The 13,818-nt window shown below is 45.5% G+C and overlaps 1 protein-coding gene across 1 annotated transcript; it reads right to left on the bottom strand.

Annotated features, from left to right (window-relative positions):
- Positions 1 to 3,250: 3,250 nt before the first annotated feature.
- LOC109780686 (uncharacterized) lies at positions 3,251 to 4,337 on the bottom strand. Its single transcript, XM_020339268.4, has one exon. The coding sequence runs from the start codon at positions 4,223 to 4,225 to the stop codon at positions 3,365 to 3,367; it is 861 nt and encodes a 286-aa protein (XP_020194857.1). The 5' UTR covers positions 4,226 to 4,337; the 3' UTR covers positions 3,251 to 3,364.
- Between the last annotated feature and the right edge of the window lie 9,481 nt (positions 4,338 to 13,818).

Raw genomic sequence — 13,818 nt, 5'->3', positions numbered from 1 at the left:
GGGGATCTTTTATTTGTTGCAAGGTCCAAAATGGAGGATCAGCTGGATGCAAATTCCTTTTTCTGGTGGCCATATCCAATGCAAAATATTGAAACATCCACATGATAAGGCCGCATATTATCCATCTCCATTCTCCGTACACTAAAATAGCAACATCCACATGATAAGACCGCATATGATCCGTCTCCGTTCTCCATACACCAAAATAACAAGATCCACATGAGAGTGCACATGTAACAATAATTGTTGCAAATGTTGGCTCTCATGTGACCAGCCAAATATAACAAGATCCACATGAGAGTTCAGACCATCAAGAAGTGCAGAAACTAATGTAGTTACCAATACTCTTATAGTTGCAATTCACCACACTCTTGGGAAACTTGATGGTCTGAAGATCCACCTCCTCATCCTCCTCCCTGTATAACATAAGAGAGTTAATGTGTAACAAAAATATGGAAATCATACCACCACATTATGTCTTAGTATAAGCACCCTTAATATAACTTGCAACACATACCAATCCCTAAATGATATCTGGGTTTAGAGAGCTCCTAAAGTTATCTAAAACCCTTCCACCAGTGCTCAAAGTTGACCATGAAGACATGAAGCTAGTCTGTATAGTCAAGAACCACCTTAGCATCTTTGCCAACACAGGGTCTCTAGATGCATTGTCCTTCCACCAATCAAGAAGACTGAATTGATGGTAGTCTATTATGTTTCTCATTCACACTTCGATGGTCTTGAGGAAGTGCTTGATAAGAATGACGGAAACTCACAATCTGCTAGTGGCATTGAGCTACTTGTCATGCAATTAGACTTGGATGATGATGCACCAGATATTTGTTATATCAGTATGTGTGGGTATAGACTGGTTGGTTGGAATGTTCTGCACATAAAAGAATGTTTTGCAAATAGTCACATCCTTAAGATATTTGTCAGAGTGAATGCTTTAGAAATATCTACCATGATATTTAATGTTATTAAAATATACTTGAACAAACACAGATACACACAAATTTTTATGTATGCACTATATAATTTACGGAAATTTCAAAATATCATTATTAAAATTGAAATATATTACCTTTTTCTGAATAGATTAAATACCACATATTAAGTAGTACATACCCTTACGAAAACACCCTTATTGAAATTGAAAAAAAAATCCCAAGTCATTGTGGGTGTCAAAGTCTTCTTCCTCCTGCGTCCACTGGCGGTGCATCGTGAGCTAAGCTTATTGCCACATGTTGAAAGCCAGAAACTTGTAGAAGCATCGACTGAGAAGTTGTCGATGTAGAACATAAGGTATCAACGGTCGCGACCTGTGTATACAATCGGTGCCCCAAAGAAGAAAACACGAAGAGAGAATGTAGAACGTCTAGTCCGTACAGACGGAGTTGGAAAACAAAAATCTCACACACTCCCCACTTGGCAGAGGCTGGCCAAACTTCTTCAATCAGAGAGGGAGCTGGAGGAAAAAGATGTATAGTCACATTGTCCACTCCATATGAAAACGCCACCAATACGAACTTGTGACAGAAAAAGCCAGACCAGATAACCAGATTTGGGAGCACACCATCCTCTACATGACTCCCGACGATATGAAGAGGCAACATAGCAATGGCGAGGCAGGGACACCTTATTCCATGCTTATGAAGATGCCATCGTATCGCCACCGCCGCTTAGAGACCAAAACCTAAAAGATTCTAACCCTACCACCACCTGGACGAAGCACTGGGGTCTCCACCCCATTCCATCACCGAAAGCTAGAGCTGGAGGGAAAGGGGTCCATGGTCTTGACGGGCAGCAGTAGGTCAAAGTTACCTTTTTTGCCCCTGATCACTAAGTTTTTTTTACATTCAACTTACCCTTTATTCGCTGGTGATCAAAGTTACACCCTTTACAAGCAGAGGATTAACAGAACGTGGAGGATCTTCCATCCATACACTAAGCTAGGAGTAGAAAATTTAGCTAGGCTAGCTAATTCATGAGCAATTAGGTCTGTCAAAGTTATCACCCATTATAGGTTCACTGAATAGGGTCTGTTCGAAAAGGGCATGTTTGTAATTTATAGGGTACTACTATAGTTGTGGCTGCTCTGCCAAAGTCATCACCCTCCATCATAGTGAACCTATAGTTAGCCACGAGATCAGGTAAGTTACATGTTTGTAATTTATCATGTGTGCTGTAGAGATGGACGACATGAGGTGTACTAGTCACTAGATAAGGTATAAGTTAGGCGTGATAAAGGAAAGCTATAAGTTGTAATAGGAACTATAGTAGTTGTTTCCCTTTTGAACTGACCCGAGGTAATTAGGTCTGTTCGAAAAGGACATGACTAGTATAGTACCCTATAAGAATTAAGAAACAGAACAATGTCGTGAGGCCGCCATACCACGTGAGTGCATGCATATATCACCGAATATATTCCTCCTGCCCATATTGTGCGAGCTATCTAGGCTAGCTTATAGCTTAGCTAACAGCCTCCCTGCGATGCACTCTCATCCCTGACATCAAGCTTTTTTGTTTTTAGAAAAGGAGGAAAACCCTGATCTCTGCATTATTAGGATGTACACAAAGCCCTGACATCTAACTGACCAGATCCCTTCGACTCACCCCTCACATCAAGCTGTGTGTGTCGGGGCAAAACTCTCGCCAAGCATTTATCTGCCGTGGCAAAGGCTCTTGCACGGACAGACAGTTTGCTTCCTAAGCGTATCGACGGTCTGAGTCGGCTCCCTTCTTTACACTATATATATGTTCTTTCCCTCTTGGTCGATCCCAGAGGGCTGGTCCCTTGTAAAAATAGATTTACTCGTGATGAATCTTTTTTTCTCACCTGCTTGCGATGAAGGTCGTCCTACTGCGAGGACTTTTATCCTTGGCTGAAAAAAAAAAATACAGTGCTCGTTAAACTATACCAGTATCAAAGGATCTGGTCCATTCATCGAGACGGATACACGGTACATATTATTTGTACTAATCTATGCTCTTTTGCTCCAGCTCCTTCATCCAAACATTTCGACATTGATGCATCTATCATTTACACTTGCACAAGAGAAGTATGTACGTATAGCTAGCTGACATTAAGCGCGTATAACTCATTATGTGATTCACAGTCCAAATGCCCAATCAGGATACGGAAGCATCACACATGCATATACATCCACGATGCAAATTTATACATAAGCAAACAGGCTTGGTATAAACCAGCTGCAAGCCGCCGTTGATATTTATGTCAGCAAGTATGTAAGATAAAGTCTGGAAATTTTATTTAAAGTAGGAAAAGGATGGTCTATCCATGAAGTTACATAACACGATTGGCCCCACCAAGTGTTTGTGAGCTACACTGACTCGCAAACCATTAACCTCCTGTCACAACTTTGTTGCTCCCAGACACAACATGGTTGCTCCCAGATACGGTATTGTTGCTCCCGGATACGGTATTGAGAGTCCCGGATACGGTGTGGAAGCTCCCGGATACATTATTGTCTATCCCGGAAACAACATTGTTGTTGTCAGTTACGATATGTTTGGTCCCAGAAACAACATGGTTACTACCAGTTACGGTATTGCCGCTCCCAGTTGTGATGGTATTGTTGCTCCCAGCAACGGTGTTGTCATTCCCAGATACAACTGTGTTGTCGTTCCCGGATACAACATTGGTTCTACCAGATCGGACTTTGTTGTTGGTCCCAGATATGATATTGGGTTGTTGTTGTTGGAGTGTTCGTCTGCTACGCTTCACATACAATGGCATGTTAGTGAAAGCCATACCCAATGAACGACCAGTGGTGGCGAAGCCCTTGAGCTGTATCAAACTCTTGGATACCTCGCCAACCAATAAATTGTCGGAAAGATCCAAGTAGCATAGGTGGTCAAGCTCACCAATCCACGATGGGATGGTGCCGATCAGTTTGTTGTTGGCAAGGTTGAGCTCCTCCAGCTGCGCAAGGCCCGCCAAGGATGCTCTAGGGATGGGCCCTGCAAGGCCGCGCCCGGGTAGCCGAAGCCCCGTGACGCGTCCACTTGTGCCGTCGCAGCTCACACCTTCCCAGCCGCAGCACGAGACACCGGTCCAAACAGCGCGTAAGAGCACGCCGCCACCACTGAGATTCCCGGCGAAGCCCTGCAGCGCACGGAGGTCGTCAGTGTGGCACGACGTAGCACTCGTCGCCGGCAAGAGGAACGCCAAGAATTGGAGCAGCAGCCAGCATTTCGCCATGGATTCAGCTGAAGTATGCTGTGTCTACACAAACACAACAACTATCGGTAAGAAATCTTGTTTGGGATGCAAGTGATTCGCAAGTGCTCTTGGCAAAAACTGCTCGGTGGTGCATGTTATCTTATAGTGTTTGTGTGTGTGTAAGCACGCGTTGCAAGTGGTTCAGTAGTACTGTTAGTCCGTGGCCACAAGGACCACAACTGCCTCCCAATTCAAACTTGGTTTTTGTTATCTTCTGTCGACTGAAGTCCGTGGACTCAAGCTGCCACTCAATGCCAGTATGCAAGTAGAGAGAGGAGATTAATAATTGAGTGATCCCATATGCAAGCAGAGAGAGGGCTCTTGTCACCCATGCCATGCAGAGTAATAATTGAGTGATCCCGTGCGACTACAGTTCCAGTGCACAGAGAGAAAGAGGGACACCGAAAAATCGTAGGAGGATATTATATGCGAACGTCAATGAATACGATGGTGTGGATGACATGGAATGGCTCGGAAGAGACGACGCACTGTGACCGGCTTAATAAGGGCTGGGAAGATACGATGCATTCTCACCAACCTAAGGTAAAACTTTTTTTGCGTGGGCCAATGTAAGGTAGTACTCCCTCCGTTCCTAAATACAAGTCCTTTTAAAGATTCCACTACAAAGACTATATTTGGATGTATATAGACGCATTTTAAAGTATAGTTTCAGTCATTTTGCTTCGTATGTAGTCTATAGTGAAATCTTAAAAAAAAATATTTAGAAACGGAGGAAGTAATTAGCAAGCACTAAGAGCATTTAGAACCGCATATAGCAAATCTGGATCCTCAAATGTCGGCGGACACGCCCTGGCGCGTCCACGAGCAGTGACCGGTCACATCTCAAATTTTCCTTTGCAAAGCTGGACACCTCAATTAGCAAATCTCAATTCCATATAAACACATGCAGCCTACGATGAACGATGCAACATAGATCATCCTGTTACTACATCAGGACATGCCATCGGACTATCAAAATTTGGCATGTTCTACCTAAATATTAGTTATGGAGAAGATCATCCACGACTGCCCTTGCCCTTGCCAGCGCCTTTATCGTCTTTCTCGTGGAAGTGACACACGAAAACGCAAAATGGATCCACCCGGATCTGCTCGTCGCCGAAGTTGTCCGACCCGTCGCTGTCCTTCTTCTCCTCTTTGGGGCAGCGCAGCCATGGCACGGGCTGCCCGATTTTGCTCCCGGGCGAGGGCACGTTTGTTCCTCCGCCGCCGCTTCTTTAGGATGCGAGCACAGATGGCTTCCTCCTCTACGGCAGCGCGCGCCGCCGCATCCGCCATGCCGTGTCGGCAGCGGGGTGACCCAGGACCACCCTTATCCTCTTCCCATGGTGGGCACACCGATCCCTATAGCACTCATACTCCGGCGGACCGGAGATGGGGAGGGTAGTGGACCACGATGATCCAGCCCCGGTAGATCTGAGCGCCTGTTGCGCCGACACAATGGATTCGTGCCGGGAAGATCCCCCCGTCGGTCGGGCGCAGTTCTCCTCATAGCGGCGGAGTGCAATGCGGACGGCCATAGACTCCTCCAACCCGCACTGGATGACACCATTCAACCGATCCTGACTGGTTAGAGTAAGGTCTGCTGACCCCCCCATCCCGGAGAAGGCCGGAGATCACTGGACGGAAGCTTTAGTGGCAGAGTTGATTGAAGGGGAGTGGAGTGGACTAGCTAGGATTTGGTACAGCGTGCGGATGGGAACAAATATATGTAGGGTCGGCGTGGGCTAGCATGGGCCGGCTCAGACGTGGCAGACGCGCCCGGTCGCGCCCAAGCCACCACAGATTCGGGTAGGATATGAGATGTGCCGGTAAGTCTGGACGTTTGAGACCAGTCTGAGGCGTCCGTTTGTGTCGCTTTTTTGACCGATCACTGACCGGACCGTCCGCCCGGGCATTTAAGGGTTTGAGGCGCCCGTTGCAGATGCCATAAGTTCAATAGAAATTTGAGATTGTCCTCTAATATAATTTCATACATCATGCAATTAAGAAAGTACATCAGGATGTACTCCCAATCGCATGTGTAATGATTACACAAACGAAACAGATAATGATAATCAGTCCGCCAGTCACCTTAGGCTACTCATAGTGCGGAGTATCATATACTAGTATCATGCATATGATACTAGTGTATGATATTACCTTCATAATGTATAGTATCATAAATTATATTATTTATTACTATCCATGACACAAAGTAGCATAACATTTAATATGATACGGTATCTATTTATGTTACTCTAACCCTCTCTTTCTTTTTTAATTCTCTGCTACATCAGCGTATTTGCTATTTCCAAGTACATGATACTAGCTAAGATAACTATTGGCAGCCTTAGTGTGGGGGGTTATATTTGGTGCGGCCACTCGGCTAGTATGCAAGATTGACGTTGGGCGCTTCTGTATGAAGTTTCAAGTACGGTTTAATAATGATGGATTTGAGTGGGTTTGATGGCCGTTTACCGTGCAACACAACCTAAACTCATGAAATAAATTTTATTTATTTGGTACTGTAGATTTTTTTTTGGAAATGGAGGAGGAGACCCCTGGCCTCTGCATCTGGACGATGCATGCATCCACTTTATTAATTATTCACACAAGACCTTACAAAGTCACACAAAAGTAAGACTAAAGCCACCGTCTAGGCAACATCTGTCGCTACTCCTATCCAATTGATGATGGGATGCTGATAGTCTGGACCTAATACCACAGACCAGGTCCCAACTAGAACGCCTGCCGGGTATGGAGCACCCACCAGTCCGGCGCACTCCTCAACCTGGACGCCTGCCGGGTATGAGGCCGCCGCAGCCACCTGTCACAAATCCATGTTTAGTGTTGTACTGCTGCATGCCACCACGACGCCAGACAACGCCACCATCCCACGCTCGTCCATCATCACACGCCCACCGGCGAGACCCTGCTGCTCCATGCCGCTGAGACCCGCCATTGTCGACGTGTCAGATACCACGCCGCTCCTCCTCTTGTCCCCTCCAGCCAACACTTGCTCCAAAACGATGCCCCCAGGAGGGAGAACGACATCGAAACGTCGCCATCGTCCGATCCGGTAGACCCAGATCTTGGGTTTCCCCCGGAACCTTCCGATCAGGTTGATGTGACCTGCAACGACGATGCCTCGAGAAGGGAACAATGTCCGAGACGCCGTCATCGTCCCTCATGACCGCAGTCGGGCGTGATTTTCATGGGAAGCCACGTCGTCCCGATCTCGCGGTTGGCTGGAATCGAGCGGAGTCGCGCCACGAAGAAGAACACCGATGTCGGTTAACCGGCGGAGATCCGACATCTCCTCACCGGTCCCTCCACGCGCCGCCGGTCGGCTGAAGGCCACCCCATGGCGGATCCGATCGGGGTTGGATCCGCAGTCGCCGCCGCCACCATCTCCGCGGCTGCCACCGCCGCTGTCCATCACAGGGCCTCCACTCCGCCGGCTTATCGCGCTTCGGCCACCGCCGCACGACAAGGGATCGCCGTCCCAGCAGCTGCCTTCGGATCCCATGAGAAGGGCCACCCCTGCCGCCTCCGATGAGATCTCGCCGCGTCCACCCGCCCAGGTGCCTTCGGCGCCGGGCCCGCCGCCACAGCGGCCCTCGCCGGCGGCAGCGGCGGCAGAGGGAGGCGCGAGAGGAGGCCTGCGGCGCTAGGGTTCAGGGGCCCCTGGCGTCGCCTAGGGGGAGGCCACTCGAGGGGGAGATTTATATTGATATCTTTTCTATAACGTGTTCTAACATAAAAATGTTTGAATTTAAAATAAATAAATAATACTAATCGTATTTTCAAATGGAGGAGGTCCAGTGCTAATCATAGAAATGCACCGTGCACTGCTCCAATTTACTGTCTACAGCGTAAGACAGAGAAATGCACTGTATACTCTGACAGGATGATTGGTAGACTGCATTTACGTCCGCCATCTTTGTATAGGGCCTCTCTATAAACTTGGCCACAATGAAAATTAATAATCCTATTAATTTCTACATGTCGGCAAGAATGAGAAACTGCTTGATGCCACCACAAGAATCACGAGGAAGAGAAAAGATCTGGTATGTATGTTTGTTGGATGATATTCAGTGAACCTACTAGCTAGTGTTCAGTCACATGTCTGTACTAGCTAAAAAGAAGGTGCGGTTTTCCTTGTGAGCTGTGAAGATGAAGCACATGAGCCATGAGGCGTACCTAGTTAGTAGATAAGGGTGTGTTCGGTTGCCCGCAGCGATTTAGCCATCACTGCATGTGTCCTAGTTGGGACTAATTGAGAAAAATAGACAAAAAAACCATTACTGCATATCGTTTGATTGCCTGCATGGAGACTGCCTGCATTAGAGGTGCAATTTTGGCATGGTGTTTGGTGCCCTGCATTGCTGTGCTGATGCAACTACACGGCGTTTGCTTGCATACACATGATATGATTAAGAGTTAACAGTTACACATAACACACAGAGTTATACAGAAGTGCCTTGGCGACTGCGGTGGATGGTAGCCGCGGCGCCGTCTTCGACATGACGAGCACAGAGTTGCGGGCGAGCCATCCCATTGGCGGTGCCGCGAACAAGTTGCATGTGTCGTCACCACAGAGAAAGTCCGTGTGGAGGGACAAATATGAGGGTGTTAAGGGAGAAATGCAGTGCGCGTGCCACGGCGGTGTCAGTGCAGTAAGATGCAGAAGAGGAGGACGAAAGGAATGAGGTTAGTGACAGTATATTAGGATGCAGGCGAGGAGGCCGAGAGGAACCACGTTGATGGTGGAGCCAGTGTAGGATGACGTGGGAGAGAAGGCCGAGAGGAATGACCCCAACGGCTGCTCTAGTGTAGTAGGACACGGGATCAAGCCACGGGGCATAGGCCAGGAGAAACAATTAAGGAATGTCATTAAACCAGACCACACAAATTTCCCTATGTATAATCATGAGAAAGATGTAAATCTACTCGTCTATAATCGTCAAAACAGAAAATATGCAACACGAAAGTCGTGTGGAACTGCGAGATGAAGCTATTGGTCAAAGGAAATTTCAAATGGTCAACTGTGCACGACGAATTTGACAAAATTCGTCCAACATAACTCAAAAATTGAACACGAAATTAAACATTTATAACGGATGGAACTACAAACTGACCGACTAAGTGAAACCACAACATCGAAGTGCTTCTTTTTCATGTAGACTTTATTTTAAACCGAAGCACCGTTGTGTGCATTAGAAGGGACTAATGTTTGGACGAGATTAAGAGTTAAACGAATAGAGCACACGCAACGTCAGCTACACATAGGTATTAGACAAAACAAGGCTGCACCCCTAGACCCACCCATGTGCTCTCTCTTGCATGACTCGAGTCTGGCTCGTTGGAAACTGTATATCCGGCCACTCCTAGCAGGCCTGGCTGCGAGGTGCTTTCAAGTCTATGCTGTGCAGGCCAAACAGTGAACGCAAACAACCAAAAAACCCATTTTTGTCCCACGAGAGCCTGTTTGCTCTATGCGGACAACCAAACACCCCTAAGGTATTACTGAATATATTCCCTCCAACCCATACTGTGAGAGCTAAAATCATCTACAACCGTGGACACCAAATCTAGGCCCTCAAACGTCAGGGGATGCACCCGGACACATCAGCAAGCAGTGACCAGTCATGTCTCAAAATTCATCCACTGCATCCAAGTACCTTAAAGTTGATACCTCAAATCAATACAAACTATATATATATATATATATATATATATATATATATATATATATATATATATATATATATATATATGAGACTAGTCATTGTCGGAGATGTCCACGATCTTCATGACGGGCTCCGGGTAGATGGAAGTCTGCGGCAACTCCGGCTCATCATTGGACTCACTTAGAGGCGAAGGTTTCCTCGATCTTCGCCCTTTGGTGGAATAATGCCCGCATTTAGTCCATGATCCAACTTTTTAACAATATCAGTCCCACCTATGACAAATTGAGTTTACGTCAACATTAGAATTCCACCTCGATGACGACATATGCGTATGCTAGCCATGTTTCCTTTATATTTGTCTCAGGACAAGACTTGATGAGTATCTAATTGTTTTCTTAAAGGAGGATTGTCCCTGGCCTTTGCATCAAAATGATGCATACATCCATATTATTAATGGAAGAACCGACCAAGTACGAAATTTGATACAAGTTTGCTAATCAAGCTGAAATGAAATAAAAATTGCCATAACTGGCAAAAATAGGACAAGATGACTACACACCTATCATATTGTTGGACTGCCGGCCAAATCGATTGTATGTATCGCATGCTATCTTCTCCCAATGGTTGCACCCAAAAGCCATATGTTGAGTAACGACCACATACGGATCCAACCAATTGTCCTGTAGATGACTTGCAAAACAATTGTGATATTTTGTCTGTTAAAAATCACGTCATTCCGAGAGTTTCATATAGACCAAAGTAATGCACACACTCCGCCTTGAATATGCGCCGCTTTTTTAGGCTCAACTTCATTTAGCAATGTCCCAAACAAAGTGGCAATGCGATTAGGAGGACTGACTTTGAAGGCCACATGTACTGTACGCCATAGTAACTTGGCTAGTGGGCATTCGAGAAAAAGATGTTGGATGGATTCATCTTGATCATCGAAACTACACCCGTTTACTACCCTCCCAACTACGGTTTGCCAAGTTGTCCTCAGTCAAGATCACTTCCTTGTCAACAAACCACAGAGACCTTTATTTTTAAAGGCACCTTAATTTTTCAAATGTGAAGCGACATTGGGATTGAACTAGTGTATATCAAATCTATATAAATAGATTTCAGTGAGAATACCTTTGACACCGAAAGTTTCCAGTGTAGTGTATCAGGTTCATGAGATAGGTTAACATCTATCAACCTACGGAAAAGATGTAGCCATCTATCCCATCGCCCCCCCCCCCCACCCACCAGGGATATCCCAATGTTTAAAGGAACCAATCCTAGTATTGTACTTGCGTCTTTACTTTGTATAATATTATAAAGGGTTGGTTATTGTATGGCTAGTGGCGTTTTCCCTAGCCATGTGTCTTTCCAAAACCTAGCAGTATTGTCGTTCTCTATAATAAATTTGGTCCTATTGAAAAAGGCAATCTTTGTTCGCATCAGTCCCTTCGAAAAAGGTGAATTGTTCAACTATGCCATTACTTGGGCGAGGGTTTTGGATTGCAAATTCTTGTTACGCGACAATCGTATCTACACACCCTCCTCAATAGATAGCCTGTATAGCTATTTACATAGCTCACACTTGTTATTTACCTAAAGTTTTTCAATCCCTAAACCCCCTTGGTCTCTCGGCCTACAAATTATATCCCACTTGGCCAATCTGTACTTAGATCTAGTCTCATCACTTTGCCAGAAAAAATGTGATTGATAAAAGTCCAACCTTTTTAGTACCCCCACAGGTACTTCAAAGAAGGACAATAGGTACATCGGCATACTTGTGAGCACTGAATTTATCAGAATTAGCGGACGCCCATAAGACATAAGCTTGCCCCTCCAGCCAATTAGCTTCTTCTCAAATCGAGCTTCTATGCACTTCCACCCTTTGTTGGTTAGCTTTCGGTGATGAATTGGGATTCCAACTCACACCCAACTCACACCTAAACTACTGTCTATAATTTCCTATTCTTCCTTGGCGCGTCCAAACAGAACAATTTACTCTTGTTGAAATTAATTTTCAAACTCGATAGTTGTTCGAAAAGACACAAAACCAGTTTCATATTTCCAGCCTTTGCCAAATCATGTTTGATGAAAATAATTGTATCGTCTGCATATTGTAGTATGGATACCCCACCGTCTACAAGATGAGGGTTAAGCCCACCCACATGACCGTCCTCTTTGGCTCGACCAATGAGGACCGGCAACATATCAACAACGCGATTAATGTGTACGCCTCCTCCTTTGAAAACAACGTAATAGTTCCAAAGTTGTGCTGGAACAATTGTAATTGGCCATTAGACAGATCATGGAACATGAGTATAATGTCTCATTTAATGATATCGCAACACCTCTTATAAAATTCAGCTGGAAAACCATCTGGGCCCATTTCCTTATTATTCTTCATTTGTACTATCACCTCGAACACCTACTTCTCCAAGAAAGGTCCCGTCAGAATCTCATTCTCACCGGCCCCTAGTTGGAGTAAATCTCCAACCACATGCTCGTTGAGCGAAACAAAGTTCCCCACCGGTGCCCCAAATAGCTTTCTGTAGAACTCTATGATATAGAATTTTAGATTCTCGTTCCCTACAATTGTACCCTCGTCTTGTTTAAATTGAATAATTATTGGCTCTTTTCATGTATGTTGTATCGAGAGTCGGCAATATATCATATGCCTATTTAATCACCATCCCCAGCTTTGAGCAGTTGATCTTATAATTAATTTATTATATCTTTTCATTATATAACAGATTCTAGCCGTTTGCACTAATTTATATTTTTCACAATAGTAATTGTGTCGTATTTTTTGGGTAAAAACCGGTGTCAACGGATGCCAGCTGAAATTGATAATATGTTAATGATGCCCGCTTCTATGTGTGCAACTATCACATCCGGCCAACCGACATGGCCACGAAGATTAGAGGTAATAGGTGTTGCCGCAACAGGTCTCAGTTATGAGAGCCTAAAGGTAGAACGAGCAAGAGCGTGACATGGTTGATGGAGCCGAGAGGGAGAATGAAAAAGAGAGGCGGCAAGCGACATACTTCATCCTCTCCATTCTCTAGTCGCTTCATCCTCTCCAGTGGGAACCCCACCTTGATTAATAAAGCTTTCCTCTTATATTCGCAATATCCAGATTGCAATCTTAGTTTTTTGCTTGTTCTTCATTTGCCTGCACAAAACAGACCTTCGTGGTCAGGTTGATCGTGCTCCGGCGTGGTCAATAACCTCTCGGAGTTGGTTTAGCGATTGCTAAGGCGTGACGTCCTCGCACGTTCGTAGTCAGATCGTTAAAGTCGACTTCCTCCAAAACGATAGACACCATCTCATCGAAAGACGGGACACCTTTGCCTCTATCAAGTGGTATCAGATTTTCAGGTTGCTTGGTGAGATTTTACAGTTTTTCGTAGTTTAGATCGAGTCTGTTCTTCATACCTATAGTCCACGAAAAAGCCAAAAAAATTAACCGGAATGCCACCGCTAACATCTCTCCCACATCATCGTGGAATCACCGCCAACAGCGGGGACTAGGTCTTCGAAACAAAGGTAGCTCGTCCGTGTAGATGAAGTGAAGAATGACCTTGAAAACCGCAACTCTCATTGCGTAAAATTTTACATGGTCCTTGCCGGTAGCCGATTCCACCTCCTTTTGTAGCACCGGTGACCGTGTGGCGACAACGAGCCCACATGCCCGTGGATCTCGCTGTCCTCGACGAGGAACTTGACATCGCAACGGTTCTCACTAGCTAGCAGTTGCTCGAGGTGCAGGGCCAAGTTGGACTGTGACACGGGTATCACAGCGCCGACTACAATGGTGCTGCTAGTGCAAGACTTTGTGGTTACCTCAACTCGACATTGGACAGTGAGGGACCCATCATG

The sequence above is a fragment of the Aegilops tauschii genome, chromosome 5 (genome assembly GCF_002575655.3).
Source record: "Aegilops tauschii subsp. strangulata cultivar AL8/78 chromosome 5, Aet v6.0, whole genome shotgun sequence".
NCBI lineage: Eukaryota > Viridiplantae > Streptophyta > Magnoliopsida > Poales > Poaceae > Aegilops > Aegilops tauschii.
This window is presented reverse-complemented; position numbering and strand designations above follow the sequence as displayed.

Coding starts and splice junctions, on each gene's coding strand:
- LOC109780686 (XM_020339268.4), bottom strand. CDS start 4,225: ATGGCGAAATGCTGGCTGCTGCTCCAATTCTTGGCGTTCCTCTTGCCG.